This window comes from Cynocephalus volans, chromosome 7 (genome assembly GCF_027409185.1).
Source record: "Cynocephalus volans isolate mCynVol1 chromosome 7, mCynVol1.pri, whole genome shotgun sequence".
In the NCBI taxonomy this organism is placed as follows: domain Eukaryota; kingdom Metazoa; phylum Chordata; class Mammalia; order Dermoptera; family Cynocephalidae; genus Cynocephalus; species Cynocephalus volans.
In genome coordinates, this window is record NC_084466.1 from 122,710,825 (window position 1) to 122,738,727 (window position 27,903).

Genomic DNA, 27,903 nt, shown 5'->3' on the forward strand with positions numbered 1-27,903 from the left:
ACCATGTGAGTAACCAGCCAGCCCATTATAAAGTTCTAATAAAAGTAACTTATGGTGTTAGAAGTTAGCATAGTGGTTCCCTTTGCAGGGAAATAGTGATTGGTAGGGAACATAAAAGGGATTTCAGGGATGATGGTGATAAACTTATGCTGTTTCTTGAATTGGATGCTGTTACACAGATGTATTCACTTTGAAAATCAGAAAACAGGACACTTATTTTTTATGTACTTTTTTGCATATACTCGTATGTTATATAGTACTTCCATAAAGTTAACAAAAACACATAATATATTTGTAAAGGTTAACTATCTTCTGCAAGCTAAAGGGGAAGAAAAAAAAAAAGGCACAACCTGGCCAAATAGGAAGAGAGCATTAAATCTGGGTCATCTAAGCTAGAGAAATAAACTGGGGGCTCCTGGTGTGCCAGCCCTGTACTAGAGACACTACCTGTAAAGACGTTTGAAAAGAGTTAAAGTTCCTTGACTTACAAAGAGCTCACAGTCTAAGAGGGGAAAAACCCAATTTTGATTAACTATGTTAAATTAGATATCCGCTAGGTAACCTAGAAAGCTTTTTAAGATTGTTAACCTAAGGCAATTTACAACCAAGAAGTCCACATCCTCTAAGTGAAGACCCATTAAGCAATTCTAGATCAGACTAAGTTTGAGAACAGAACAAGAAAAAGGGAACCAAAAGGGAGCCAGATGAGCCAGATACAGTTTGGTAGGCAATCTGGACAGCACCTGGGGTTCCTTATGTTTCTCACTTCTCTGTCCATTAGTCTTGGGTTCATTCATTTATTCAACAATTTTATGACCGGCCTCCCAAACACAAAGTAGCAATTCCAATTTCACCTCCCTTTTTATTAACCTTGTCTGTAACTTCTAAAGAAAACTGAGGCTATTAGGCAGTGTATTAGTCAGTGTTCCCCAGAGAGACAGAATCAATAGGATATGTTATAATTATATGAGAGGGATTTATTAGGGGAATTAGCTCACGTGACTATGAAGAAAAGTCCCACGATAGGCCGTCTATAAACTGGATGCCAGTAGTGTGGCTCAGTCCAAGTCCAAAGGCCTCAAAACCAGGGAAGCTGATGGTGTCTTTGGTGTAAGTACAGGAACCCAAAAGCTGAAGAGTCTTGAGTTCTGATGTCCACGGACAGGAGAGAAGAGTGTATCCCAGCTCTAGCAGATCAAGAGAGAGCTTCACCTCTTTCTTCTGTCTTTTGTTCTCTCCGGACCCCAGCGGATTGGGTGGTTCCCACCCACATTGAGGTTGGGTCTTTCCCACCCAGTCCACTCAGACTATCATACTAATATCTGCTGGAAACACCCTCACGGACACACCTAAAAAGATAGCTTTACCAGGTTTCTCAGCATTCCTTCATCTAACCAAGTTGGCACCTAGAATTAACCTTCACAGGCAGTAATATCTTCAATTTCCTAGCTGCCCACCAAGAAGCCCTCCCTTCCAAACTTATCTATATCCCCTATCATACTTCCTTTTGGTTTTTTTGTTTGTTTTCATAATTCCTTTCTTCCTATCTCAGAGGAAGCTTAGTCCACCTGTAGGCCTACAATTAATCCTTCCATCTGTGGTCTAGAGTTCATTCTTTCTAATTTCCTTAAGACCTATTTCACTAGTTTAATTATTCCCAACTCTCTCCCTTCCCATTCCAGACAGGCTGTTTGGAAGAAACCTCTAACTAGCTCTACTCCTAGCTCTACTTCCTCACTTCCAGTTGACTCCCCAACTTACTGCAGTCTGGCTTCTGCCCCTACCATCCCACTAAAATTGCTCTCACTACTTTTTCTTTTTTTTTATTTTAAAGATGACCAGTAAGGGGATCTTAACCCTTGACTTGGTGTTCTCAGCACCACACTCTCCCAAGTGAGCCACAGGCTGGCCCTTCTAAGCTTCTTGAGGGTAGGCACTGCACCTTATTATTTTTTTTTTTTTAGTTCCTCAGAATCAGGTAGAGTATCTTGCATAGAACTTAGTAATAACAGCAGCTAACAATTATGGAGCATTTACTGTGTATTAAATACAATGCTAGGTGCCCTCCACATATTAATTCATTTAATCCATGCAATAAAGGTGTGAGGTAAATACTGTTACTGTCCTAAATTGCAGATGACAAAATGGAAACTTGGAAAGGTGATTTACCACCCAAGGGTCATAAAACTAGTGGCAGATCTAGGATCTAATTTCAAGTTTGTTTGATTCTAAATCTGTCTTTTAGTTAGTGACTCATACAAGCCTGAAGGTCCTCTTGTCCAGCTGGATCCATACAGCCTAAGACACAGCTTGGGCCTCAAAGGTGTGGACAGAAGGCAAATTGTGGTTTAGCAACTTTTCTTTCTCCTATTGACACAAAGCTTTTATGTAATGAACTTTGCCTGAAAACCAACAATAAAGCTGTAACCAAAGAATTCCAAATTCTACCTATGGGCAAGACCCAGTCTCACTCCAGGGTGTCTAAAATCAATGTGACTGTCTTTGAGAGGATGGCTTATCAAAAGAACTGATTTTAGCTTTTAGCCTTCAGAGATTCAGACAGCAAGGCTGGTCCAGACCTGAGGAAATGGAGAAAACCTTTCTTTGCCACAATCTCTGCTTTGATAGCTAATGCTTAATAGGTTCTGTACAGGCTGATGAGTTATAGGGATCATAAGAAAGGCAATGATCAGTGTTTCTACCCACATAGTCTTTGGATGTTAGTATTTGAAACCAAGTAGTGTTTGTATAATATCAGTGCCTTACATCCACAGAGGGGGTTAGACTTTACCAAGCTCCTTCACCTTTCTTGTCTCACTTGATAGTAACTGCCCTGTGCAGTGCATAGACAGTATAGACAGGGCCCTGACTTCCACTTCTGCAGATTATGCAATGCACGAGAAGGCTAGCCAAGTAGGCAAGTGGAGGCTGAAATCCAACCTGTGCTCTTCTCATCAAGCTCATAAAACCTTAGTGAAGAGCTGCATCTGCCTGAAGAGGCACCTTTTCCAAATCTCCATGAAGGGATTACTATATAAAAAGGTGGCAGCGGGCCGGCCCGTGGCTCACTCGGGAGAGTGCGGTGCTGATAACACCAAGGCCCCGGGTTCGGATCCCATATACGGATGGCCGGTTCGCTCACTGGCTGAGTGTGGTGCTGACAACACCAAGTCAAGGGTTAAGATCCCCTTACCGGTCATCTTAAAAAAAAAAAAAAAAAAAAAAAGGCAGCACTGAGGATGGCTGTTGGAATCATACCACCTTAAAGATGTGCAAACTGAGCTGGCCGGTTACTTAATTGGTTAGAGCACAGCCTTATAACACAAGTGTCACAGGTTTGGATCCCCATACCGGCCAGCTGCCAAAAAATAAAATAAAATAAAATAAAATAAAAGATGTGGAAACCCAGGCTCAGAGATGTTACTAGACACAGTTAATAAGTGGTGGACCCAAGATTAGAATTCAAGTCTTCCAACTCACTAGTTAGCACGCTTTTTCAACTGTACTACAAGTTTCCCAATGGTTCAATTTAATGTACGCTATGCTATCTCTGTCTTCTCATGCTGCAGAGTGGCATCCTCAGCCCCATGCTCTGACCAGCTGAACCAAAATCCAGAGTTTTTTGGCATCGTTCTGTGCTTAAATCACAGCTGTTCTCTTCTTGAGGAAGCTGAGAAACAGATATGTGTGCCACAAGAGGGATACTTGAGAGGGATCTCCTACCCACTTTTGGAAAAACAAACTAGACCACCTGCCCTAATGCTAATGGATCATGACATCATCACAGTAGCAGGGGTCAACATTATCTATATTATGGGAGGTGACATGTAGAAAGGACATGGGATATAAAATCCAATTATCAAATGTAGATACTAGCTGCCTAGCCCTGGGTGACAACAATAACAAATATGTATTGAACTCATACTGCTTTCCATGACATGTATTTTATTAACATGATGAATAATTTCACACAAGCCTAAGAAGTAAGTGCTTTCATTATCCCTATTTCACAGATGAATACACTGAAGCTAATGTAAGTTGCCCTAGGTTGTAATGTTGGGAAGTGGAAGAGCCAGGATTCAAACCCAGGCAATCTGGCTCTAAAACCTATGTTCTCAATTTCTCAGTCTTTGTTTCCTCTGGAATAAAATGGAGAACATATTAACAGCTGCCCTAATTATATTAGGGTGTATGAAAACATTTTTAATAAACTGTAAGGCTGGCTGTTGGCTCAGTTGGTTAGAGCACAGTGTTGTTAACACCAAGGTCAAGGATTCGGATCCTGGTCCAGCCAGCTGCCAAAAAATAAGTTAATTAATTAATAAAATAAATAAACTGTAAAGCAGTAAAGGTCAATGTATGAAATCCAGTGTTAATATTGACATGCAGATGGGCTGGTCTGGAAGTTCTATATCAAGTGTGGATGTCTTTGTCTCCTTTACACTTAATATTAGGAATCAAATGAGTTGTGTTAACCCCATGCTTATTCTAAAACAACAATGATCTCGCTATCCAGATATTTCTTAACCCGCCTCTTCCTATATCCTATGTTTCCTACTTATAGAAGCAGAATATGTAGTGGGAAATATCCTTAAGCTGCCACAGAATGCAGATTTTTTATTAGTGTTAAAAATTTGTGTACTGAGAATATTTCATCATCTCATGATGATGTTGTTTATACTAACTAGCACTCTCTGATCACTTCAACTAAGCAGGCATCTAGATAAGAATCTTATCAGTTAATCCTCATGATAATCATAAAAGACAGACGCTATCATTCTTCTCATTTTTCAGATAAGGATACTTAAAAATGATAATTTGCCCAAGGTAACATAATTAGTGGGTGAATAAACTCAGGTCTATTTTGACTCCAGAGCTTAAGCTCCAAAGCTTAACTGTTATACTTCAACTACTGCCACACCCAGGCACAACCAGGAGGACTAACATCAGTGCCTATATTTTTTTATAATCAGGCTTCTGCCTCCAGCTGATTCTTCCTTTAGTGACCATATTTTTTCTAAATCAAAAGTCAAAGCATGTGGTCTGACAATCTGAGGTAATTAAACTCCAGAAAAATCCAGGACCTGTGGTTGTTGGACCTTTACACCTTTCTCACCCAGATCTGATCACCTACAACAAGCCCTATTCAGATGTTCCAGAATTAAATCCATCTCCTAAGCAGAGGCCTCCACCTAAACTCTTCACCCAAAAGCCTGAGAGCCTCTTAGAGACAAAGACCTCAATTAGTCTTAACCTTCTGAAAAATTCCTCTCAAAAGAGAAAAATAAAAGGGAGAAGGAAGAAAAGTTTTCTTTTTTTTTAAAAGAAGCCCTTAAGGCATCCCTTTGAAACATCTCACTCTAAACATCACTGGCCTCTCCCAGGGAGAGAGGAGGAGGAAAAGAGTTTATCTGTTCCCTTTAGGGAGAGGTATTGTTTTGCCTTTCCTTTCTAAAGTCATTGCAGTTTGCACTGCTGGTCCTCCCAGAGAGAACAAAAATGAAAGCACAAGCCCTAAACTTCATATGCAGAAATAATCTGCAAATTCTTTCACTCAACACATTTATTGAGCACCTACTATGTGGCAGGCTCCCAACTTTCATTATTTCTCCTCCCATTCATCTACACGCATGATCAAGAATACTTAAAAGTATAGGGCTGGCCGGTGGCTCACTTGGGAGACTGTGGTACTGATAACACCAAGGCCATGGGTTCGGATCCCTATATAGGGATGGCCAGTTGCTCACTTGGAGAGTGGTGCTGACAACACCAAGTCTAGGGTTAAGATCCCATACCGGTCATCTTTTTAGAAAAAAAAAAAAAAAAGAATACTTAAAAGTAGTAAAGAAGAAAGACAAGATCTTCCTACAAGGGATGGGGGGAAAGGATGGTTGTTGAAAAAATAAAAATAAGAAAATATCAGATAAGTATTAGTACTGCAAAGAACAAAAAGGTCATGTGATTGAGAGAATCTGGTAGGGTATTTAGATTAGATGGTCATTAAAGACCTCCTTGATGAGGCGAGCACCAAACTAAAAGAAGAAACTGAAGGCCGGCCCGTGGCTCACTCGGGAGAGTGCGGTGCTGATAACACCAAGGCCACAGGTTTGGATCCTATATAGGGATGGCCGGTTAGCTCACTGGCTGAGTGTGGTGCTGACAACACCAAGTCAAGGGTTAAGATCCCCTTACCGGTCATCTTTTAAAAAAAATAAATAATAAAAGAAGAAACTGAGAAAGAAAAGAAACTCAGAGCAGTCTGAGTTATGCAAAGCCTGCTGAATTTATAAGGCCCAGAGAGATATGAGAATGGAGCTTCAGTCATGTTCCCCTCACCCATGTCCACGATAATTGCTAAAAGGTATGTTTTTAGTAGACATGCTGCTGCCACTATTGCGTACAGGTTACCCAAAAGTTGTACAGTGTTACCCTAATTCTTTGTTGTAAAATCCCTGAAATTTACGATGCAAAGAGCAATGTATAGCCAACCAGTAGCTTGTGTTATTTTAACGAACCGATGTAAATTCTTGGCAAACAACTTTGGAACCACCCCTTTAAGATTCTCTTTTTTCCTTTAAATACTACTGACTTCCTTACCCTCCAGAGCACATTTTCAAGGCAACTTGAATTTGTGTTTTTCCAGGCTGCAGTCCTGAAATTTGGCCCAAATAAACTCTGTTTTATATATTTTTGCCTCAGTATCTTCCTTAAGTCAACAGAACCATCCATGTGAAGACTGGTGGTAGGGGATGCAGAAGGAACAGCTAATGTGCAGATCCTAATACAGAAATAAGCATTTAGAGCTGACACTGGCAAACTTTTTCTGTAGAGCCACACAGTAAATATTTTAGGCTTTACAAGTCACATAAGGTCTCTTGTTTTATATCCTTCATTTTTGATCTTGTTTTACACCCTTTAAAAATGTAAAAACCAGTCTTAGTTTCCTGGCAGTATAAAAATAGGCTTCCAGCAAAATTTGACCCATCTTAGTTTTCTGACCCCTGCTTTAGAGGAATATCTAATCTACCACAGTTAGCAAGTGAACCAGGGGGAAAGCAATACAAGATGAGGTCTGAAAGGTAGGCAGGAGCCAGATCATGTAGGAAGCCTTTTTGGCTAAGTTAAGATTTTGGATTTTATTTTTTCTAAGTGTGATGGGAATCCCTTGGAAATGATTTATGCTTTAAAAAGATCACCTTGGGGCTGGCCCGTGGCTCATTTGGGAGAGTGTGGTGCTGACAACACCAAGGCCATAGGTTCGGGTCCTGATATAGGTATGGCTGGTTAGCTCACTTGGGAGAGCATGGTGCTGACAACACCAAGTCAAGGGTTAAGAGCCCCTTACCAGTCATCTTTTTTTTTTTTTTTTTTTCAAAAAGATCACCCTGCCTCTGTAGGCAGAACAGATTGTGCATTGGGGCTAAGAGTGGAAAGAAAGATACAGTTGATTAGGAGGCTGGCTACTGTATCATCTAGGCAAGAGGGGACAAGGGTGGTGGTGGTAGAGAAGGAAAGAATTGAACAGAAATTGAACTGAACACTCTTCAGTGAAAGCTATGTTTATCACTTGATGAACAAAATCATGGAAAGATTCTTGAAATTTTACTCTAAAATCAAAAGAGTAGTATAAAGAGCTTAGGTTGAGTTTAAATAGTTTTAAGTTTGATTCATACGAAAATCTTGGTTAGTCAAAATTTTAGCAATATTATGACATTTGATTTATAGATAGTTGACTTTCAGGAAGATCATTTTTCCATCTCTCTTCCTAGTAAAATGATTCAGTGTTCCTACTGGTTCCTAGTACTTATTATTTTCCCCCTTTCACCTAAGCACATGGTAAAGGATACTCAAATGTTCCTATAATTTCAGAGTGTACTGCAGTCAACTAAAAGATAACTGTTTGCTTTTTTTCTTTTTTGGTGGCTGGCCAGTAGAGAGAGCCAAACCCTTGACCTTGGTGTTAATTACACACTGAACTCTAACCAACTGAACTAACCAGCCAGCCTCTACTGTTTGCTCTTTTAAAATCTGAGAAACTTTCAACTTGGCAACACACCCTTCTCTCTCAAAGTTTTCAGCATGAGGAAGTTGTGGTGGGTCTCACACTATCCAAACTCATTTTTTTTTTTTTTTTGGTCTTTAATAAAAATATTGTCAAGAGTTTCTGACAGTTCATCAAGTGTACATTTAATTTGGGCACTTTTTGTATATTTGTTAAAACTTTTTAAAACATTTGGAAAAAAACACAAAAAATAACAGACACACAAAGAGGTTCCAATGATGGCAAACCTTTAGAGGTGGGGAGATTAGATGGAGTTTCACAGACTGGGTTCCTTGGAAATACTCTGAAACCAAGATTAGCACACAAGTGATATATTGGGGGAGTGTACGATTGGCAAATATACCTGCACTGAAATAAGGAAGTCAGGAAGAATCAGAGCGAGACACGGACCCCTAATGTGGTTGCAAATGAGTCTTCAGTTCATCCTGTGATGAGCTCTGGAGCTGGAATGGTCCCTCAGACTTGTCCTCAAATGAGGCAAGGAAGCTGGGCCTTTGCATCCTGCATCAGCCAGTCACTGGCTGTGGGCCCCTGGGAGTATAACCTAGGGTGAGGCAGTTCTCTGTACACCAACACAATGCCCGGAGGAGAAAAAAAGCTTCCTGCCATCAACAGCTCAAATTCCTAGCAGCTGAGGAATGGGTACATCAGCCATGAAAAGGGGATCTAGGTTTGGAACACTAAGGTATACACAACAGAGGGATACCCAGGAACTCTCATACAGTCATTTACTTTTTTTATTTTATTTTTTTTAAAGATGACCAGTAAGGGGATCTTAACCCTTGACTTGGTGTTGTCAACACCACACTCTCCCGAGTGAGTCACGGGCCAGCCCCGTCATTTATTTTGTTTAATGTTTATCATAGCACATAGTATTTTACCATACACATGCAGTATTTTTATTAAAATACTTTAGTAATTTTTACTATACCAGAAATACTAATTAGCATACTCATTAGTATTTTCATTAATATACTAATTTTTACCATGGAATATAGTGTTTTGCCATAGACATAGAGTATTTTTTATTAGAAATAAAGTCTTCATGTTCAATATTTGGAAACTCATTTTTTTAATGCTGGAAAAGTGACTCAAGTGCCATTTATTTTTTTTCAAGTGGCATTTTAATTATGTATCTTTATCCAGCTGATGATTAAACCTGAGTCTTTGGCTTTTTTTGGTTGCTGGCTGGTAACTGAGTCATTTTTGACTCTTCCTTCTCCCTTATCAAATCCTATGGATCTTTCTGTGATAGCACAGGAGAGAACCCATCTATCATTTTCTGTCACTACCACCAATTCCAGTCCCCACCTTTATCTCTTCAAACTTAAAATTTCTCCTATCTCCAGTGTCATTCAAGTTGTTATTGGGGGCGGGAGGATGCTCATAACATGCCTTGCATTAGTTCCTCAAATAGTCATTGAGAGCCTGTGCAAGGCACTAGGGAAATAACATTCAGCAAGATGACATAATCCCTCCGTTTCTTTTTTTTATCTTTTTTTTTAAAAAGATGACTGGTAAAGGGATCTGAACCCTTGGCCTTGGTGTTATCAGCACCACACTCTCTCAAGTGAGCCACGGGCTGGCCCTCCCTCCATTTCTTATAAACATTAATTTCCAGTGAGTGAGACTTTAAATAATTCCATGATAAAAATTTTATGGCAGTTATGATAAAAACACTATGAAAACGTACCAGACATACAAAACCATATGGTGATGGGACCTGGTTCAGGGAGGGGTTTTCTGGAATAAGATGAGCCTTAAAGAACAAAAGGATTAAGTACAAAGGAAGTATGTTCCAAAACAAGGGAATACCATGCTTCTTCCTACCTTCAGGCTCTGAAGGAGGAGCAGGATGTGGTACATTCAAGGAACTAAAGAAGAAAGCCGGTAGCCAGGTGCTAGAGCTCAGAGTTCAACTGGGAAACAGGGTGGGGTTTGAAGAGAAATGGGAACTTGTAAGGAAGGGCAATACAAGGCCATCAGAAGTGGGGTTTTATTTTACTTTTTAAAAAAACTTCTCGGGCCGGCCCGTGGCTCACTCGGGAGAGTACGGTGCTGATAACACCAAGGCCCCGGGTTCGGATCCCATATACGGATGGCCGGTTTGCTCACTGGCTGAGCGTGGTGCTCACAACCCCAAGTCAAGGGTTAAGATCCCCTTACCGGTCATCTTTTAAAAAAAATAAAAAATAAAAAAATAAAAATAAAAAATAAAAAATAAAATAAAAAAACTTCTGGGCCGGCCCGTGGCTCACTCGATAGAGTGCGGTGCTGATAACACCAAGGCCACAGGTTCGGATCCTATATAGGGATGGCCGGTTTGCTCACTGGCTGAGCGTGGTGCTGACAACACCAAGCCAAGGGTTGAGATCCCCTTACCGGTCATCTTTTTAAAAAAAAATAAAAAATAAAAAATAAATAAAAAATAAATAAAATAAAATAAAAAAACTTCTCATTTTGAAATAATTTTGGAAGTATAATATTGTTACAAAAAAGAATTCCCCTACACTTTTCACCCATATTCTCCAAATGTTGACATCTTATATGACCACAGAATAATCACCAAAGTCAAGAAATGAACACTGATTCAATACTACTAATTTATAGACCTTATTTTACCAATTGACCAACTAATATCCCTTCCAAGAATCCAATCCAGGATCACACATTGCATTCAGCTGTCAAGTCTTCATAGTTTCATTTAATCTAAGACAGTTCCTCAGTCTTTGCCTTTCACGACCTCAACAATTATGAAGAGCACAGGCCAATTATTTGGTAGAATGTCCTTCAATTTTCGTTTATCTGAAGTTTCCTCATGATCACACTCAAGGTCATATGTTTTTGGCAATAATACCACAGAAATGATGTTGTATCTTTCTCAGTGCATCATATCAGAAGGAACATGATTGGCATTTGTCCACTGTGGTGATTTAACTTTGATCACTTGGTTAAGGTAGTGTCTGCCAGATTTCTCCATGGTAAAACAGCTACTATTTTTCCCATATCTTTGGGAAATTCTTTCTGACTATATAAATATCCTGTTTCTTAGTATTCATCACTTATTTTAGCATCAATTAATGATTCTTACCTGCATCAATTATTCTTGTGGTATTGGCAAATGGTGACTTTCTATTTTCACAATCTTCCTACATTAGTTGAAGGCTACTATAAAGGAAGTGTTTTTCCTTCTCCCCTGATTTATTCACTTCTGTTTATCAGTATTGACTCATGGATTCATATTTATTCTATGGGTTATATCCATTACTATTAATTTTGTTGCTAAAATGTCCCTGATTTAGCCATAGGAGTCCCTTCAAGTTGGCTACTGGGTCCTTTGGATATGGCACCCTCATTTTTTGAGTACTTCCCTTTCTGGCACCACAGATATTCCAAACCCATGTACTTTTCCTGCTGCAGTCTAGAATCAGCAATTTCTCCTAAGATTCCTGTTTCCCTTTATTGGAGATAGCACTAGGCATATTCTGGGGTGTCACTGCCTAATGCCCTCTCGGCAGATAGAGCTAGAAAATATATATATGCATACATCACTCTGTGTGTATTTTTTTTTTTTTTTTTTTTTGCCACTGGCTGGTACAGGGATATGAACCCTTGACCTTGGTGTTATCAACACCATGCTCTAACCAAGTGAGCTAACTGGCCAGGCCTATCTATATATCTATGTCTATAAACTCATGAGTTTATATTGATATCTTCAATTCCAATCCAACATCACAGGATTCATTCTAGCCCTAGAAGTGTCTATTTCTTTTTTTTTAATTCACCAAATATTTAGTGAACACCTGCCATGGGCCAGGCTCTGTGCTAAGCACTGCAGATATAGTAGCAAACAAAACAGATATGGTCCCATCCCTCCCTTCATGAAGTTTTGATTCTAAAAGACATCAATTTATGAATTATTCCCCTTTTCTCCAAAACTGTTAAATTTGTGCTTTCTACCGGGTCTCACCAGGATTTAACAGGTCACAGAAGGCTCTTAAGCAGGTAAGTAACATGGTCAGTTCTACATTTTTTTTTTTTGGTGGCCAGCCAGTACAGGGATTGAACTCCGACAACCAACCAACTGAGCTAAAGATCATTCTACTAGGGAGTCAAAGGAACAAAAAACTTCTAGAACTCCTCCTTACATATACATGCTAAACTTTAAACAACAACAACAAAAAAAAACAAGTAAATGGGATAATACAAAAGATACTATCTACTCTGTGCTTTTTTCACTTAACATGTAGGTAGTATTTATTGGTTTTGGTGCTTGGCAACTATCCTTAAGTAATTACTTAAAGATTTGCCCTGATTTAGCATCATATGAAATATAAACTCCACAAGGGCATTTTTTCTTTTGCTCTATACTATTCCCACCACCTAAATACACCTGGAACATAAGTATATGCTCAATAAGTATTTGCTAATAAATATACTTCCTTTTGAGAGACTACCTTCATTCAAAGTACACTACCCTCCCTTAGTGGCGGGGAAGATTGATTAGATGTTTTCTCCTTAAGATTTTGAACTGTGAGGGCTGGCCTGTGGCTCACTTGGGAGAGTGTGGTGCTGATAACACCAAGGCCAAGGGTTCGGATCCCTATATAGGGATGGCTGGTTGGCTCACGTGGGAGAGCGTGGTGGTGACAACACCAAAGGTTAAGATCCCCTTACCAGTCATCTTTAAAAAAAAAAAAAAGATTGTGAACTGTGAGCTGAATAAAAACAGTTGGAGTTTATTCATCATAATGCTGAACCCATGAGAGCATGGAATGCTCCTGCTACCAAGATTCTCTGCAGTGGCTGCTATTTGATTGCTCCCAGCTTAGTTCTCCTGCCTTACCTTCAATCCTGTGAGCTCGCCCATGTCCTTCCAATGAATTTCCTTTTTGCTTAAGTCAGCTCTGGATTTCTCAATGTCAGCATTATCGATGTTTTGGGCTATATAATTATTTGTTAAAAAAAAAAAATCAACAAGGGCTGGCTGGTTAGCTAAGTTGGTTAGAGCCTGGTGCTGATAACACCAAGGTCCATGGTTCAATCCCTGTACCAGCCAGACACCCCACCCCCACCAAAACCATAATTCTTTGTTGTGAGGGGCTGTCCTGTGCACTACAGCATGTTTAACAATCCCTAGTCTCCACCCACCAGATGCCAGTAGCATCCCCTAGTATAACAATCAAAAATGACTCCAAATATTACAAAATGTCCCCCAGGGGGACTGAATTAGCTGGAGTTGATTTCTGTGGAGCAAAAAATCCTAACCGATGGATACTACATCTTGGGCAACATTTCATTACTGGCCCATACAGTAACATCTCATTTGTGTTAATAGCTCAACTGTATAATGTTATACGGATGTTACTGAATCAGTGTACTAATAATGAATTTTAAGGTTGTATCTGGTGTTATTTTTAAATAACTTATGGAGATATAATTCACATACCATATAATTTACCCATTTAAAGTGTAATTCAATGGCTTTTCTTATATTCAGAGTTGTGCAACCATCACTACAGTCAATTTTAGAACATTTTCATTTCCCCAAAAAGAAACTCCACATGCCTTAGTTGTCACCCCCAAACCTCCATCTCCCCCAGCTCTAGGCAACCGCTAATCTACTTTTTGTTTCTGTAGATTTGCCTAAGAATTATAAAATAAGTGGTCTTTTGTGACTGGCTCCTGTCACTTAGCAGAATGTCTTCAAGGTTCATCTATGTTGCAGCATGTATCAGTACATCATTCCTTTTTTATTGTCAAATAATATTCCATTGTATGGACATATCACATCTTATTTACCCATTATATCAGCTTTTGGGCATTTGGATTGTTTCCACTTTTTTTACTCTTATGACTAATTCTGCTATGAACATTCATAAACAAGTGTTTGAGTAGGCATGTTTCATTTCTCTTGGGTATATACCTATGGATAGGATTGCTGGGTTATACGGTAACTCTATGCTTAATCTATTGAGGAACTGCCAGACTGTTTTCCAAAGCAGCTGCACCATTTTACCTTCCCATCAGCAGTGCATGAGGATTCCAATTTCTTCACAATCTTGCCAATACGTATTATCCATCCTAGGATGGCCTAGGATGAAAGTAAAGTGGTATCTCATTGTGGTTTTGATATGCATTTCCCTGATAGCTAATGATGGTAAGGATCTTTTCATGTGCTTATTGGCTATTTTTATATCTTCTTTTGAGAAACGTCTATTTGGATCCCTTGTTTTTTAATTGGGCTTTCTTTTTGTTATTGAGTTGTAGTGATTCCTTATATACACACTTTTCAGATATATAATTTCCAAAATTTTTCTACCATTCTGTGAGATATCTCTTCACTTTCTTGATACAAGTAATATCCTTTCCGGCTCAACAGTTGTTACTTTTTATGATGTCCAGTTTATTCTTTCTTTTGTTGCTTATGCTATTGTTGTCCAAGAAAACACAGTCTAATCCCAGGTCTTGAAGATTTATGCTTATGTTTTATTCTAAGAGTTTTACAGTTTCAGCTTTTACACTTTGATCTTTCATCCATTTTGAATTAATTTTTGTTTATGGTGTGAGGTCCAACATCATTCTTTTGCATCTGGATATCCAGCTGTGCCAGCACTATTTGTTAGAAATACTATTTTCTCCCCCATTAGATTGTTTTGGCTTCCATCTCTTAAATCAATTGATCATAAATGTGAGGGCTTATTTATAGACTCTCAATCCTGTTCCATTGATCTAAATGTCTGTCCTTTTGGGGCCGGCCTGTGGCTCACCTGGAAGAGTGTGGTGTTGATAACACCAAGGCCATGGGTTCGGATCCTATATAGGGATGGCCGGTTAGCTCACTGGCTGAGCGTGGTGCTGACAACACCAAGCCAAGGGTTAAGATCCCCTTACCGGTCATCTTTTAAAAGAAAAAATAAAAAATAAAATAAAATAAAAATAAATGTCTGTCCTTATGCCAATACCACACCGTCTTGATTACTGTATCTTTGTAGTTAAGTTTTAAAATCAGGAAGTGTGAGTCCTCAAACTTTGTTCTTTTTTTTTTTAAGATTCTTTTGACTATTCTGGGTCACCTGAAATTCCATACAAATATTAGAATCACCTTGTCACTTTCTACAGAGAAGCTAGATGGGATTTTTTAGAAGGATTGTATCAAATCTGTAGATCAGTTTGGGGAGTATTACCACCTTAAAAATATTAAGTCTTCTGATGAAATGAGATTCTATGCAATTATCTAGATCTTTAATATCTTACAATGTTTTTTAGTTTTCAGATATGTTATGTACTTCTTTTGTTAAATGCACTCTAAATATCTTACTCTTTTTGATGCATTTATGAATGAGATTGTTTTCTTTCATTTTTGGATTGTTCATTGCTGATGTACAGAAATACAATAGATTCAGAGTATTGATCTTGTGTTTTGCAACCTTGCTGAACTTGTTTATTAGTTCTACTACTTGTTTTTGCTTTTTGATTCCTTGGAATTTTCTTTTTTTTGGCAGCTGGCTGGACATATGATCCCTTGACCTTGGTGTTACCAACACCATGGTCTCCCAAGTGAGCTAACTGGCCAGGCCTGGAATTTTCTAAATATAATATCACTTCATCTGCAAATAATGATAGTTTTACTTCTTCCTTTCCAATCTGGATGCCTTTTATTTCTTTTTCTTGCCTACTTTTCCCTGGCTAGAACCTCCAGTACAATGTTAAATAGAGGTTGCAAGAGCATCCTTGTCTTGTTCCTAATCCTAGAGGGAAAGCATTCAGTGTTTCAACACTCTGCATGATGTTGGATTTTTTGTAGATGTACTTTATCAAGTTGAGGAAGTTCCCTTCTATTCCTAATTGAGAGGTCTTTTTTCTTCTCACAAGCAAACAGATTGGAAACACCCTGGCTTTTGCTTCACAGAGCCCAAAATGTTTAATACTTGCCTTTTGAAAAAATGTTTCTTTATTTTTCTTATTTTTTAGCAAATTACCCTATTTGTTTGACTTCTGGGTAACTCATAATGGCTGTAGTCTGTTTTTTTATCTTGCCCCTTTGATAATCCACTTCATTTTTCTCTTTCACAGTACTTCAGTGCATATCTATTTATAGCATTTCATATTATAGGTTCATTGCCATTTTTATTCCTTCCAACAGAAGATCTATCTGCCATTGTGAGCAGGGGACGCTGTTAATTTCTGTGAAGGCTTGAGGTCAACAGAGGCTTGGGGTGATAGCAAACTTTGAAAGTCAAGTTCCAAGAGCAACACCTATTAATCAATTTGGGGTCAGGAAACTTCCCAGGAGGGAAAAAAAACAAAAAAAATCAAGCAAAGGTACACATAAAGACAAAAATGAGCTCCCTACGGGGTCTAAGGATTTCAAGTTTAAAAAAATCCCTGATCTATAGATATTGATGGTAAGCATCTTGTCATGTGCTTACTGACTATTTGTATATCTTTGGGGAAATGTCTATTTAGTTCCTTTGACCATTCTAAACTTGGGTTATTTGTCTTTTTATTATTGAGTTGTAATAAATCCTTATATATTCTAAATACAATTCCCTTTTCAGATATAAGATTTCCAAAAATGTTCTCCCATTCTGTGTTGTCTTTTCACTTTGACAATTTCCTTTGCAGTACAAGTATTTTAAATTTTGAAGGGCTGAGCCCGTGGCGCACTCGGTAGCGTGCTGCGCTAGCAGCGCGGCGACGCTCCCGCCGCGGGTTCGGATCCTATATAGGAATGACCGGTGCACTCCCTGGCTGAGCGCCGGTCACGAAAAAAAAAATAATAATAAATTTTGATTGTCAGTCTTTCTTTCAGGTAAAAATAGTGTGGCATGAAAAAGCAGCCAGTTCAGCTTACATTTTAATTGCATAGTGCTTTTCTTTGAGACAACTATCGTACTTTGGATGCCACATGTGTGCATACTTGCCATTTTATCATACAGAATATTAAAAATGTATGTATCTAAGAGTCAAGATTTAATAAAATAATTATCTTTTACTGCTCAATCATGGACAGTAAGAGAAACTGTTGTGTGTGTGTGTTTTACTACAAGCACATGGTGGTGAATACAAGGGTATTTTAAGGGCCGGCCCGTGGCTCACTCGGGAGAGTGTGGTGCTGAGAACACCAAGGCCCCGGGTTCGGATCCCATATACGGATGGCCGGTTCGCTCACTGGCTGAGCGTGGTGCTCACAACACCAAGTCAAGGGTTAAGATCCCCTTACCGGTCATCTTTTAAGAAAAAAAAAAAAAAAAAAACAAGGGTATTTTAAAAAGTTAGTGGAAAAACAGAATTAAAAGATAATACAAATCTTTCCATGAACTTCTTTTTGAAGACCCCGTGTATATGATCATTAGTGCCAATTGGTGCCAATGCCTTGAAGTGTGCTAAGGTGCAAGTTTTATCTACCTTTGCTTTCACCATCAGTGTAAATGCTAATATAGTGAAAACACAAATAATGTTTTACTATTATTATAAAAATAGTCTTGACCTCACATGCTCCCTGGAAAGGGACTCAGGGAACCCTAGGGTGTGCAAGACTACACTTTGACAACTGCTTGCTGCTCTGTGAAACCCATGTTTGTTTAAAAAGGAAAATAAGGGCTGGCCAGTTAGCTCAGTTGATTAGTGTGTAGTATTGCAACACAAAGGTCAAGAGTTCAGATCCTCATACCAGCCAGCAGCCAAAAAAAAGAAAAAAGAAAAAAAGAATAAAGTACATGGCAATTAAAAAAGAAGAAAAGAAAAAGGAAAATAATTCTCTCTAGATATTTAATTTCTCATAAAATTGATACTCCAGGAACAAGGAAAGGAAGATGTGACACATTTTTCTGTAATTTTTTTTTTCCTGCCCTTGACACGCCACTATATATCCCAAGGACATGTAACCCAGAGAGAAGAATTTAAGCAAGGATAATGAAAAGTAATGGTTCTTCTGCCATATTTATAAGAAGGCATATCAGTAGATGATGATTATTTGTGATGATTTATCTTTTGTAAATATCTACCTCATTAGAGTGTATATATGCAGATAGGATTCTTTGGGTAGCAAATAAAGATAAACAGACAGGTTTTAGACTGTCCTCAGTATGTAGCTAGTGAAACCTCTGTCTAGAATTAAGAAAGCAAAGTCGGGCCGCCCCGTGGCTCACTCGGGTGAGTGTGGTTCTGATAATGCCAAGGCCATGGGTTCGGATCCCATATAGGGATGGCCGGTTAGCTCACTGGGTGAGCATGGTGCTGACAACACCAAGTCAAGGGTTAAGATCCCCTTACCGGTCATCTTTTAAGAAAAAAAAAAAGAAAGAAAGCAAAGTCAATTCAAAGTAATCTTGTAGATGCTAAGCCAGTAAAATATATTCTGGGACCAAAGTTTCTCCATAAATGTCCTTTAGAAAATCCCAGAGACATTATCTATTTGGGAACTATTTAGCCTTTCTAAGGATCTTCAAGAACTAATATTCATGTCAAAGCAAACTTCTGAAAATGTTTACAGACCATGGCCAAGTTACTGAGACCTGGCTCAGGCCTAACTCATCTCTGTTTCCATACCACTGCAAGATTAATCCCCTAAATCATTCTCACCATTACTGAAAAACTTTTAGTAATAAAATTAAGAGCTAACACCAGTTGAGCTCCTAACCATATGCTTAACCTTGTACTTAAAAATTCAAATAAATTTTCTCACTTTATCCTCCCAGGAACCCAATAAGGCAGGTATAATTCTCCCTTAAAGATGAAGAAGCCAGCTTAAAGACATTTTAAAATCTGTCCGAAGTTGCTGAGTAGCAAAGCTAAGACTAAAACCTATGCTTGAGTTGAAGCTCTCAACCTCTGCAGTATCTTTGCAGAGATTCTCTAACATTAGTCTAATAATCACTTAAGGAACTTGTTATAAAGACAGCTAATTAGGCACCATTACAGGGAACATGGATCAGAACTTCCAGAGCAGCAGGTTTAGGAACCACTACAAGTCAACTTCCCATTTCTTACAGGATGGGGTCTATTTCTTATGCCTAAACCCCTCCCCCTAAACAGTTTCCTTTTCTAGGATGAGGGCAAAATTCCTTAAATGGGCCTACAAAGCTCTTTTTTTTCAGTCTGTTACTTATTGATCTTTTTGCTTTTATCCTGCCCCAAGATCCCCTCTTTGTTTCAATTTCTCCCATTCATCACAGGGCTTTTCTTCACAGAGCATTTGCACATGCTGTTCTTTGGCCTTGGATACTCCTCTCTTCTCCCCTTGTCTAGTTAATACCCACTCTTCTTCTTTTTAAAAAAAAAAAAAAAAAAAAACAAGAGTACCGGTAAGGGGAGCTTAACTCTTGGCTTGGTGTTGTCAGCACCACGCTCAGTCAGTGAGCAAACTGGCCATCCCTATATAGGATCCGAACCCGTGGCCTTGGTGTTATCAGCACTGCACTCTCCCGAGTGAGCCATGGGCTGGCCCTAATACCCACTCTTCTTTTGGCCACAGTATAACAGATACTTCCTCAGAGAAACTTTCCCTGACGTTCCTATCTAGATAAAATCCCAAACATCCCTGTCTAGGTCAAATCCCTAGTTATAATCTCTCACAACACTATGTACCACATTTGCAATTTAACAAATTTATTTATGTTATTATCTCTCCCACTATAAGCCGTAAACTCCACAACGGTAAAGACTGTGCTTCTTTTTGCTCATCATTGTATCCCCAGTGCCTAGCTTAATGCCTGTCACATATATTCAGTAAATGCTGTCGTTAACACCAAAGGGTTCGTATCCCCTTACCAACCAACTGCCTCCCTGCACCCAAAAAAAAAAAATATATATATATATATATGTATGTATGTATATATATTTGTCAGATTAATTAATAGATTCAAGGCCTTTGTCTTGGGGGGGTGGATTTTGGCCACTGGCCAGTACAGGGACCTGAACCCTTGACCTTGGTATTATAACACCATACTCCAATCAAATGAGCTAACAGGCCGGCCCAGATTCAAGGCCTTTTCAACAATTCCCTATTTAGCCAGCTGTTTTCGTCCATTTTACTTTGCTATAACAGAATACCTAAGACTGGGTAATTTATAAATTACTTATAAATCTGGCTCATGGTTCTCGAGGCTGGGAAGCCCAAGAATGAGGGGCCACAACTGGTGAGGGCCTTCTTACTGCATCATAACATGGTGGAAGGCATCACATGGCAAAAGAGTGCTAGAAAGAGTGGGAGAGAAATGGAGGGATGAATTCACTTTTATAACAAATTCACTCTCAAGATACTGACATTAATCCATTCATGAGGGCAGAACCATCATGATCCAATCACCTCTTAAAGATCCCACCTCCCAACATTGTTGCATCGGGGATTAAGTTTCCAACACATGAACTCTGGGGGACACATTCAAATCATAGCACCAGCCAACCATATTTTCCACTTACACACAGAGACCTATGGTTTGAGTTATAGAGGTTAACTCCTCTCTTTACATCTTTTCATCCTTATCCAGACCCAAGATTCTTCTCTACCTCTTCACCTAACATGATTCCTTCTCTCGCTTCAAGGTAGAGCCTAAATTCCCTGTTTCACAGAGCTCTCTTTAACATGCCAACCCACAACAGTGTCCTGTGAACTTCTACATCATTTTGCATTTCTATGCCATTTATTTGGCATTTCCTCACATGCATGTTATCATCATATATTTTATGTGTAAGTATCTTGTTTTCTTTTTCTTTCTTTCTTTTTTTTTTTTTTTTAAAGATGACCAGTAAGGGGATCTTAACCCTTGACTTGGTGTTGTCAGCACCACACTCTCCCAAGTGAGCTAACCGGCCATCCCTATATAGGGATCCACACCTGTGGCCTTGGTGTTATCAACACCACACTCTCCCAAGTGAGCCACGGGCCGGACCTTTTGTTTTATTTTTCTAAATAAAAACATTTTTAGGTAGTTTCTATGCTCCTAAAGGATATTTATAGTTTAATTTGCTACTAGAATACACATGCACATCATAAGTTCTCTGGAACTTACTGTAGCCTGCAGTGAGGACTCAGTCTGCAGTTTATCTTCAAATCTGGCAATTGACAGGTCTCCTTGGAGGGCTTCTGAATATATTATACCACTTTTCTATGGACTACCTCCAGGGCCCCTTTTGGTAGCCAATTCAAAACAAGCATGATGGAAGAACATTAAAGTAATATACTATTTTTAATTTCCTGACATATTTAGAGCAGTTCATACTCGGGTATTTCTAAATCCATTACAAAATTATTAAAGTATTCTATAACTCTTTAGGATAACTCTACATCATCAATCCTTGTTCTTGTTTTCTGAAGCTGGTAGAATCTTTAAATATTTTCAGTAGATTAAATTCTATTTCGAAATATATCTCTGAGGAAAAAAATTATTTTTTGGCTGTAGTCATATGTTGGTTACTCCCTTGACTGAATATCATTTACCATAAACCTTTAACCCTATAAAAATGCAGGAGTGTATTTCAACTTTTTTTAGAATTATCAGTTATCTGTTTATCTGTCTCTCTTTAGATGTCCTTATGAACATTTTATATGGAGCTAATTAAATTCTTTTAACACCTTTATTGTTATGCAATTTACATACCATAAAACTCACCCATTTTAAGTGTACAATTCAATGGGGGTTTGGGGGTGTATTTACAGAGTTGTGCCACCATTATCCAACTTGGTTTTATCTTTTTTTTTTTATTTTGGCAGCTGGCCAGCAATGGTAATAGAACCCTTGACCTTGGTGTTACAACACCATGCTGTAACCACTTGAGCTAACTGGCCAGCCCTATCTTATTTTATATTGTTATATAATTTACAAAACTGTGTAACCATTGCCACTATCTAATTCTAGAATATTTTTGACACCCTAAAAAGGAACCTCATACTCATTAGCAGTCACTCTCCATTTCTCCCCAACTCCTCCAACCCTATGCAACCACTAATCTACTTTCTGTATCTATGGATTTGCTTATTAACATTTCTTATAAGTGGATTCATACAATACGTGGTCTTTGTGACTGACTCCTTTCACTTAGCATAATGTTTTCAAGGTTTTTCCATGTGATAGCATGTGTCAAAACTTCATTCCTGGCTGGCGGGTTAGCGCAGTTAGTTAGAAAGAACAAATAAAATCTTCACTCTTGTTATTGCCTAATACAATCTATTGTACGAATATACCACATGTGGCTTATCCATTCATCAGTTGATAGATATTTGGGTTATTTCCAGTTTTTGGCTATTAGGAATATGCTGCTATGAACATTCACAAACAAGTCTTTGTGCAGACATATGTTTTCATTTCTCTTGGGAGATACCTAGAAGTGGGATTACTGTGTCAGATGCTAACCACTCTTAAGATGAATAATAGAATTTTTTTTTTCTACTTCAAACGGTATTTGACATAGCCAGGAAACTGACTTTTCATAAAAATGCAAAGTCAATCTGCACAAGGCTTTGCTATTAACAGAATTTTATCATATTTTCCAGTTTAAGTTCAAATAGAAATTCTAGGATGAGGTGAGAACTTTTAGTGTAAATCATAAAGCTAAATGGAATTTGCATTAATCGATATGCTAGGATAAAATTCTGTTTGCAAGTCCAACTCCTCACGGCTGACAATTGCTTAAAAAACAAATACACCATAAGGGAAGCTTTACTCCGCCGCCTCTCAGTGCTATTTTACAAGAAGCAAAAAATCAAAATTTAAACTATTAGACACCCTGATTAAACAAAACAAGTACTTATTTTCCTTCCCTGGGGGGGTGGGGTGGGGAGGGCTGCTTCTCATTTCATGAGAAAAAGGTGAAATATTAATTATAATTCCTCAATCCTTTCATAAAAGCGTATTTCAGAAATTGAGGGCCAGATAAACTCCTGGTCACATGTTATTTTTTTGTTTTTGTTTTTTTCCTGGCAATGTACACTATAGTATATATTCAGATATATATATTCAGAAAAAAATTTTTGAACAGATAACTAAGGGATGGTTGTAAACAGCTACATTTTTAAAAAAGAGAAAAAAACATACTTTCGTTTAAAGAAAAATCAAACACCTTGCAGGAGAAATTACACGTAATCAAAGGAAAACTATCAGACGTCCTACCAATCACAGCACTAGAGGAAGGTCGTCCAAAACACGCATTCGTTTTAGCCAACCGCTCTTTGCTCCCGCCTGGAGAGCCACAGAATAACCCAACCAGTGATTTACGATTCCTCCCTTTTCATACCCCTTCCACCTGCTTGGAGGTGTCAAGGAAACTAGAAATGGTTAACAGTGACCAGCAGCAGAGAGAAACAAACATCCTTGACAACCCACAGCTGAGTAAGCAAGAGCTGTTTATTCACGAACATGTTCCATTTGCAGACTGTGGGCGAGCCCTTGAAAGCCCAGGCACATTTTAGAAGGTTCCTAGAGAGGGAGAGAATCATGTTTTCTCCCCCAAACACACACCGAGAGGCTCGGGTGGAAACCTTCTAGTCAAGGCAGCCCCTAACCCAACCGCCCCCTCAGGAACAACCTCACGTATTAAAAAGCATCTGACCCCTTGTGGGGGCTGTGTAACTCCCCCAAAATGGGCTATGACGCGGGAGAGGCTGGCCCCAGCACCGGGGGGCTTCAGAAGGAGTTTCTGCCACCCCCACCATCGCCACAGCCCGCCACGGCCGGGGGTGGGGACCCCGACGAGAAATGGCCCTTCAGCCCCCTCCCTTCACCTGGCTCGGTCCCACCTGAAGGCAAGAGCTGAGGAGAAAAGAAACAGGCAAGGGGGGCTGACCTTGTTGCTACTGACAGTGAAGCGGCACATCCTGCTGCTTCCCGCAAAGCTCCCCGAAGGACATTCTTCCCCCTGGAGGAAGGAAACGGGAGGGCGCCGGCCGGGCGGCGGCTGGCGCGGCGGCGGTGGTCCGGGCGGGCTGTGCAGCCTCTAGCGGGGACGGTTCGAGGACTACATCTCCCAGGCTGCTCTGGGCCAGCCTGCGTCGTGACCCGGGCGCGCACGGAGGCGGTGACTCTTACCTCACAAAGGTAGCTCCTCCGCCGGCAACAACTCGGCGCCCGCGGTCCATGGACCGGAACCCAGGGCCGACGAGCAGGAACCCGGGCCGCGATCGCCGCCTCCCCGCCCCAGGCTCCTCCTCTTCGCTCCCCACCGCCTCCTCCGGAGCCCCGCAGGCCGCGCACAGCCACTGCCGGACTCGCGGAGCCGCCCCGGGAGGCTGGGTGGCGAGTTCGCGACTGTCGCCGGTCTGAGGCCTACTCCGCCGCCTCTCAGTGCTATTGTCCCTGGGCTTGGCCGTGACCGGGTCCGCCGAGGAGGGACAAGTGTGCCGGCTCGGCAGAAGATGCCGGAACAAGCCCTACAGCAGATGTTGGACAGGTACGGGCAGCTTTGGGGGAGAGAGCGAGCCGCCGACCCTCGCTCTGGACCTGCCCGCACCGGGCCTCGAGGCTCTTAGGGAGCGGAGCCGGGCGTGCCGGGAGGAGTTCCACTGCCGGGGGACCGTGAGAGGGGCAGAAAGTTTGGAACCTGTACTTGGGGTCATACAGAGCGAGCGGCCTGAGTCGTAGGCTTAGAGCCAAACTTAGTGAAGGAGTGGCGCCTAGTTTTGTTGGAACACCGTTTTGAAGTGAGAGGGTCTCGTGCTAACCCATGGAATTAGTTTTTCTTACCCTCTAACCTTATCTCCCGAACTGTTTTGTAAAGTGTCACTGATGTCACTGGCAAGAAGAACCAGATTATCTTTCAGAGAAATGACTCCCTTACAATTTTAAGCTCTTTCCGAAAACCAAAGATAAGCGTTCTTTTGGAAAGCCTGATAGGCTGGTTTCATTCTTCCTCCCTCCCCACCCCCATTCCCATCCCCTCCCCTAAACTGTAAGGTCAGAGTATCATCAAGGGAGCTTTAACGGTCAGACCAGAGTAGAGGTTATGGAAAACAGCCGGAAGTGACTCCAGCACTGAACACTTGGCATACTTTACAATCGTTGGAATCACTGAGAAAGTTTCAGCTTTTACTGGTACCAGTTGCCCATTTCTGGGGGTCTCTAGTCGGTAAAACTTTTTTTGTGAAGTCGGTTGCACCGCCCTCTACTGTTCAAATTCAAGTCCATGGGTTCTACCGTGAGTTTTTGGAGGGTCTAAATTCACTTTTTTCCCTAGCCAGGTCTTATTTCCTGGCATAGCCACTTGTAGAAGCTCGTTCATAATGGTTATGGTTGCTTTCAACTCTCAACAGGCATCACTTGCCATCCTATTCAGCAGGTGGTACAGCTCTTTGTGCTGAGCAAAGGTCCAACTGTAAAGTGTTTAATGAAGGACTTCCCTTAATTGAGATTATACCCAGTTAAACGCTGTTTGGGTCTGCCACACCCAGAACACAAGTCACCCAAGAGTACAACTCTTCCTAGAGAGGCAGACATTTCCTTTGGAGCTTAGAATTTTGAGAAATCTGAGTAGATAGAAATCATGTCACTGACTTTTTTCAGTAATCCAGTTTCAGGTCAATGTCTGATAGTTACATTGACTACCACTTTTTTTTTTTTTTTTTTTTTAAGATGACCGGTAAGGGGATCTTAACCCTTGACTTGGTGTTGTCAGCACCACGCTCAGCCAGTGAGCTAATCGGCCATCCCTATATAGGGATCCGAACCCGTGGCCTTGTTGTTATCAGCACCGCACTCTCATGAGTGAGCCACGGGCCGGCCCGACTACCACTTTTTTATACATGTGGTTTACAAGCTCCCAGAAGGCAGAAACTTACTCATCACTATCTTGAATCCTAGAACAGTGCCTGGTACTCAGCAGGTAATCAGTAAATATTTGTTGTATGAACTAATTAGTGAACTTGTTTTTCAGTTTCCCCGGTTGTCTAGGGGTCTGATAATTTACCAGGTTTTCCTTTCATTATAATTTAACATATTGGCAAATTGTGGCATACTAAAATATGCCCAGAGGAGACCACCTCCTGCCACTGACACTTTCAATCAGATGAGACCCTATTCTGGTGTAGGGTATTTTGTAATTAATTTTTTTTTTCTTCTGAGGGCCTCCTGCTTTCACTTTTAGAAATGTAGTGACTTAGAAAAATTCTTATGTCCAAAAGCTGATCTGGCTTTTCATAAGGTCTTCCAAGATTTCCATAAAAGTCAAAAGAAACCAAGGAGTGTTAGTGAGGCATTTAAAACTTCTCAACATTGGGCCGGCCTGTGGCTCACTCAGGAGAGTGTGGTGCTGAAAACACCAAGGCCATGGGTTCGGATCCTGTATAGGGATGGCCGGTTAGCTCACTGGATGAGAGTGGTGCTGACAACACCAAGTCAAGGGTTAGGATCCCCTTACCGCTCATCTTTTGAAAAAAAAAAAAAAAAAGCACTTCTCAACAGAAACTTGAAAATTTTGGCTGCCATTTACTGAAGCAGGTAACTGTAACACTGGCTTACTCTCCTTTTTGTGCCTTTTGACATACCTCAAGGTTGATTCTTTTAAAAATTTTTTTTTTCTTTTTGAGGCTGGCAGGTACAGGATCCAAATCCTGGACCTTGGTGTTATAACACCATGCTCTAAACAGCTGAGCTAACTTGCCCCCCTCAAGGTAGATTGTTAACTTGACTTTCAAAGGCATTTATTTATTTATTCATTTTATTTATTGAAACATAATTGATTGTACATATCTGTGGGGTACAGTGTTGAATATCAATACCTGTGTGCAATATTTGATACTCAAATAAGGATAATTAGCATTTTATTGTCTAGGTCAGTAGTTTGCAACTTAGCTCTGTGTTAGAATCACCTGGGGAGCATTTTTAAATATAGATGGATGCTTGGACCCTACCCAAGACCAGTTAGATCACAAGTTTCTAGAGGGTAGGGCCTGGGCATCTATATTTTCAAAAGCCTTCTAGATGTTTCTGATATGGCTGAAAACCACTGCCCCAAACCCTAGATGATTGTTTCATGATAAGAGGTAGTATGGTTTAGTGAGGAAAGCTTGGCTTTAGAGATGGAAATCTTGAAATTCTAATTTTGCCACTTACTGGCCATGTGACTTTGGACTTTTTTGGATTCCGAAGCTATATGTTCTCATTTGTAAAATAGGAATATCCAGCCTCACAGGATTGTGTCAAGTGAGAACATGTATCTTTATAAAACAATGAAACACTTTTCGTATATGTTAGGTAGACAGAAGTTACTTAAGACTAATGTAAGTAGTATGGCAATTTTTCCCCCATCTCCTTTCTATTTACTGTCATCTTAATTTGAGCTGGCCCTACATGTAGTGTGAATAGGGATACTCAACATGGTTCATTTAGGAACAGTGACAGGCCTAACAGACTAAAATGTATCAGCCTATTCGGGCCTAGAATTCTGTTCATAAATTTGGCTTCTACCTGCCTTGGTCTTTGGGTGGCAGTTTTTGAGGGACAGAATTTAGCTCAAATACTTGTCCATGTGTTTATTTCTTCAATACAGGTTTATCCTTGAGCAGACTAAAGAAATGTGTATAAACATACAGTTTGGTTGCTTCTAGGTAAAAGTTATGTATTTTTATAGTGGATCAGTTATTAAACCTTCATATTTATTGGATTTATTTGATAAATACTGAGTGTCTACATATATGCCCAGTACCATTCACACAGTATTTCACAAGGAAAATGCTCATGTGAAGCTTAAATTCTAGTGATGTCTGTTCCATAAACTGTAAGAGTGAAGATTATTTCAATTGTAACATGAATGGTATGTTCAATTTATACCACTTAATCTTGCAGGGTTTTTAAAATAGTGGTAACTTATTAACAGCTAAAGTTGAATTACCTTTTCCTTTGCATATA

The 27,903-nt window shown here is 39.9% G+C and overlaps 2 protein-coding genes across 2 annotated transcripts in view; one reads left to right on the top strand and one right to left on the bottom strand.

Annotated features, from left to right (window-relative positions):
* CPEB3 (cytoplasmic polyadenylation element binding protein 3) overlaps positions 1-23,950 on the bottom strand; it is a 184,833-nt gene extending 160,883 nt beyond the window's left edge. The window contains exon 1 of the mRNA XM_063102419.1: positions 23,849-23,950. The gene's annotated coding sequence lies outside the window, so the exon portion shown is untranslated. The remainder of the gene's footprint in view (positions 1-23,848) is intronic.
* A 154-nt stretch (positions 23,951-24,104) lies between these two features.
* The window catches only part of MARCHF5 (membrane associated ring-CH-type finger 5), a 63,218-nt gene continuing 59,419 nt past the window's right edge, over positions 24,105-27,903 (top strand). Inside the window, exon 1 of the mRNA XM_063102321.1 lies at positions 24,105-24,451. Within this exon, the coding sequence (XP_062958391.1) occupies positions 24,417-24,451 (35 nt within the window). The 5' untranslated portion in view covers positions 24,105-24,416. The remainder of the gene's footprint in view (positions 24,452-27,903) is intronic.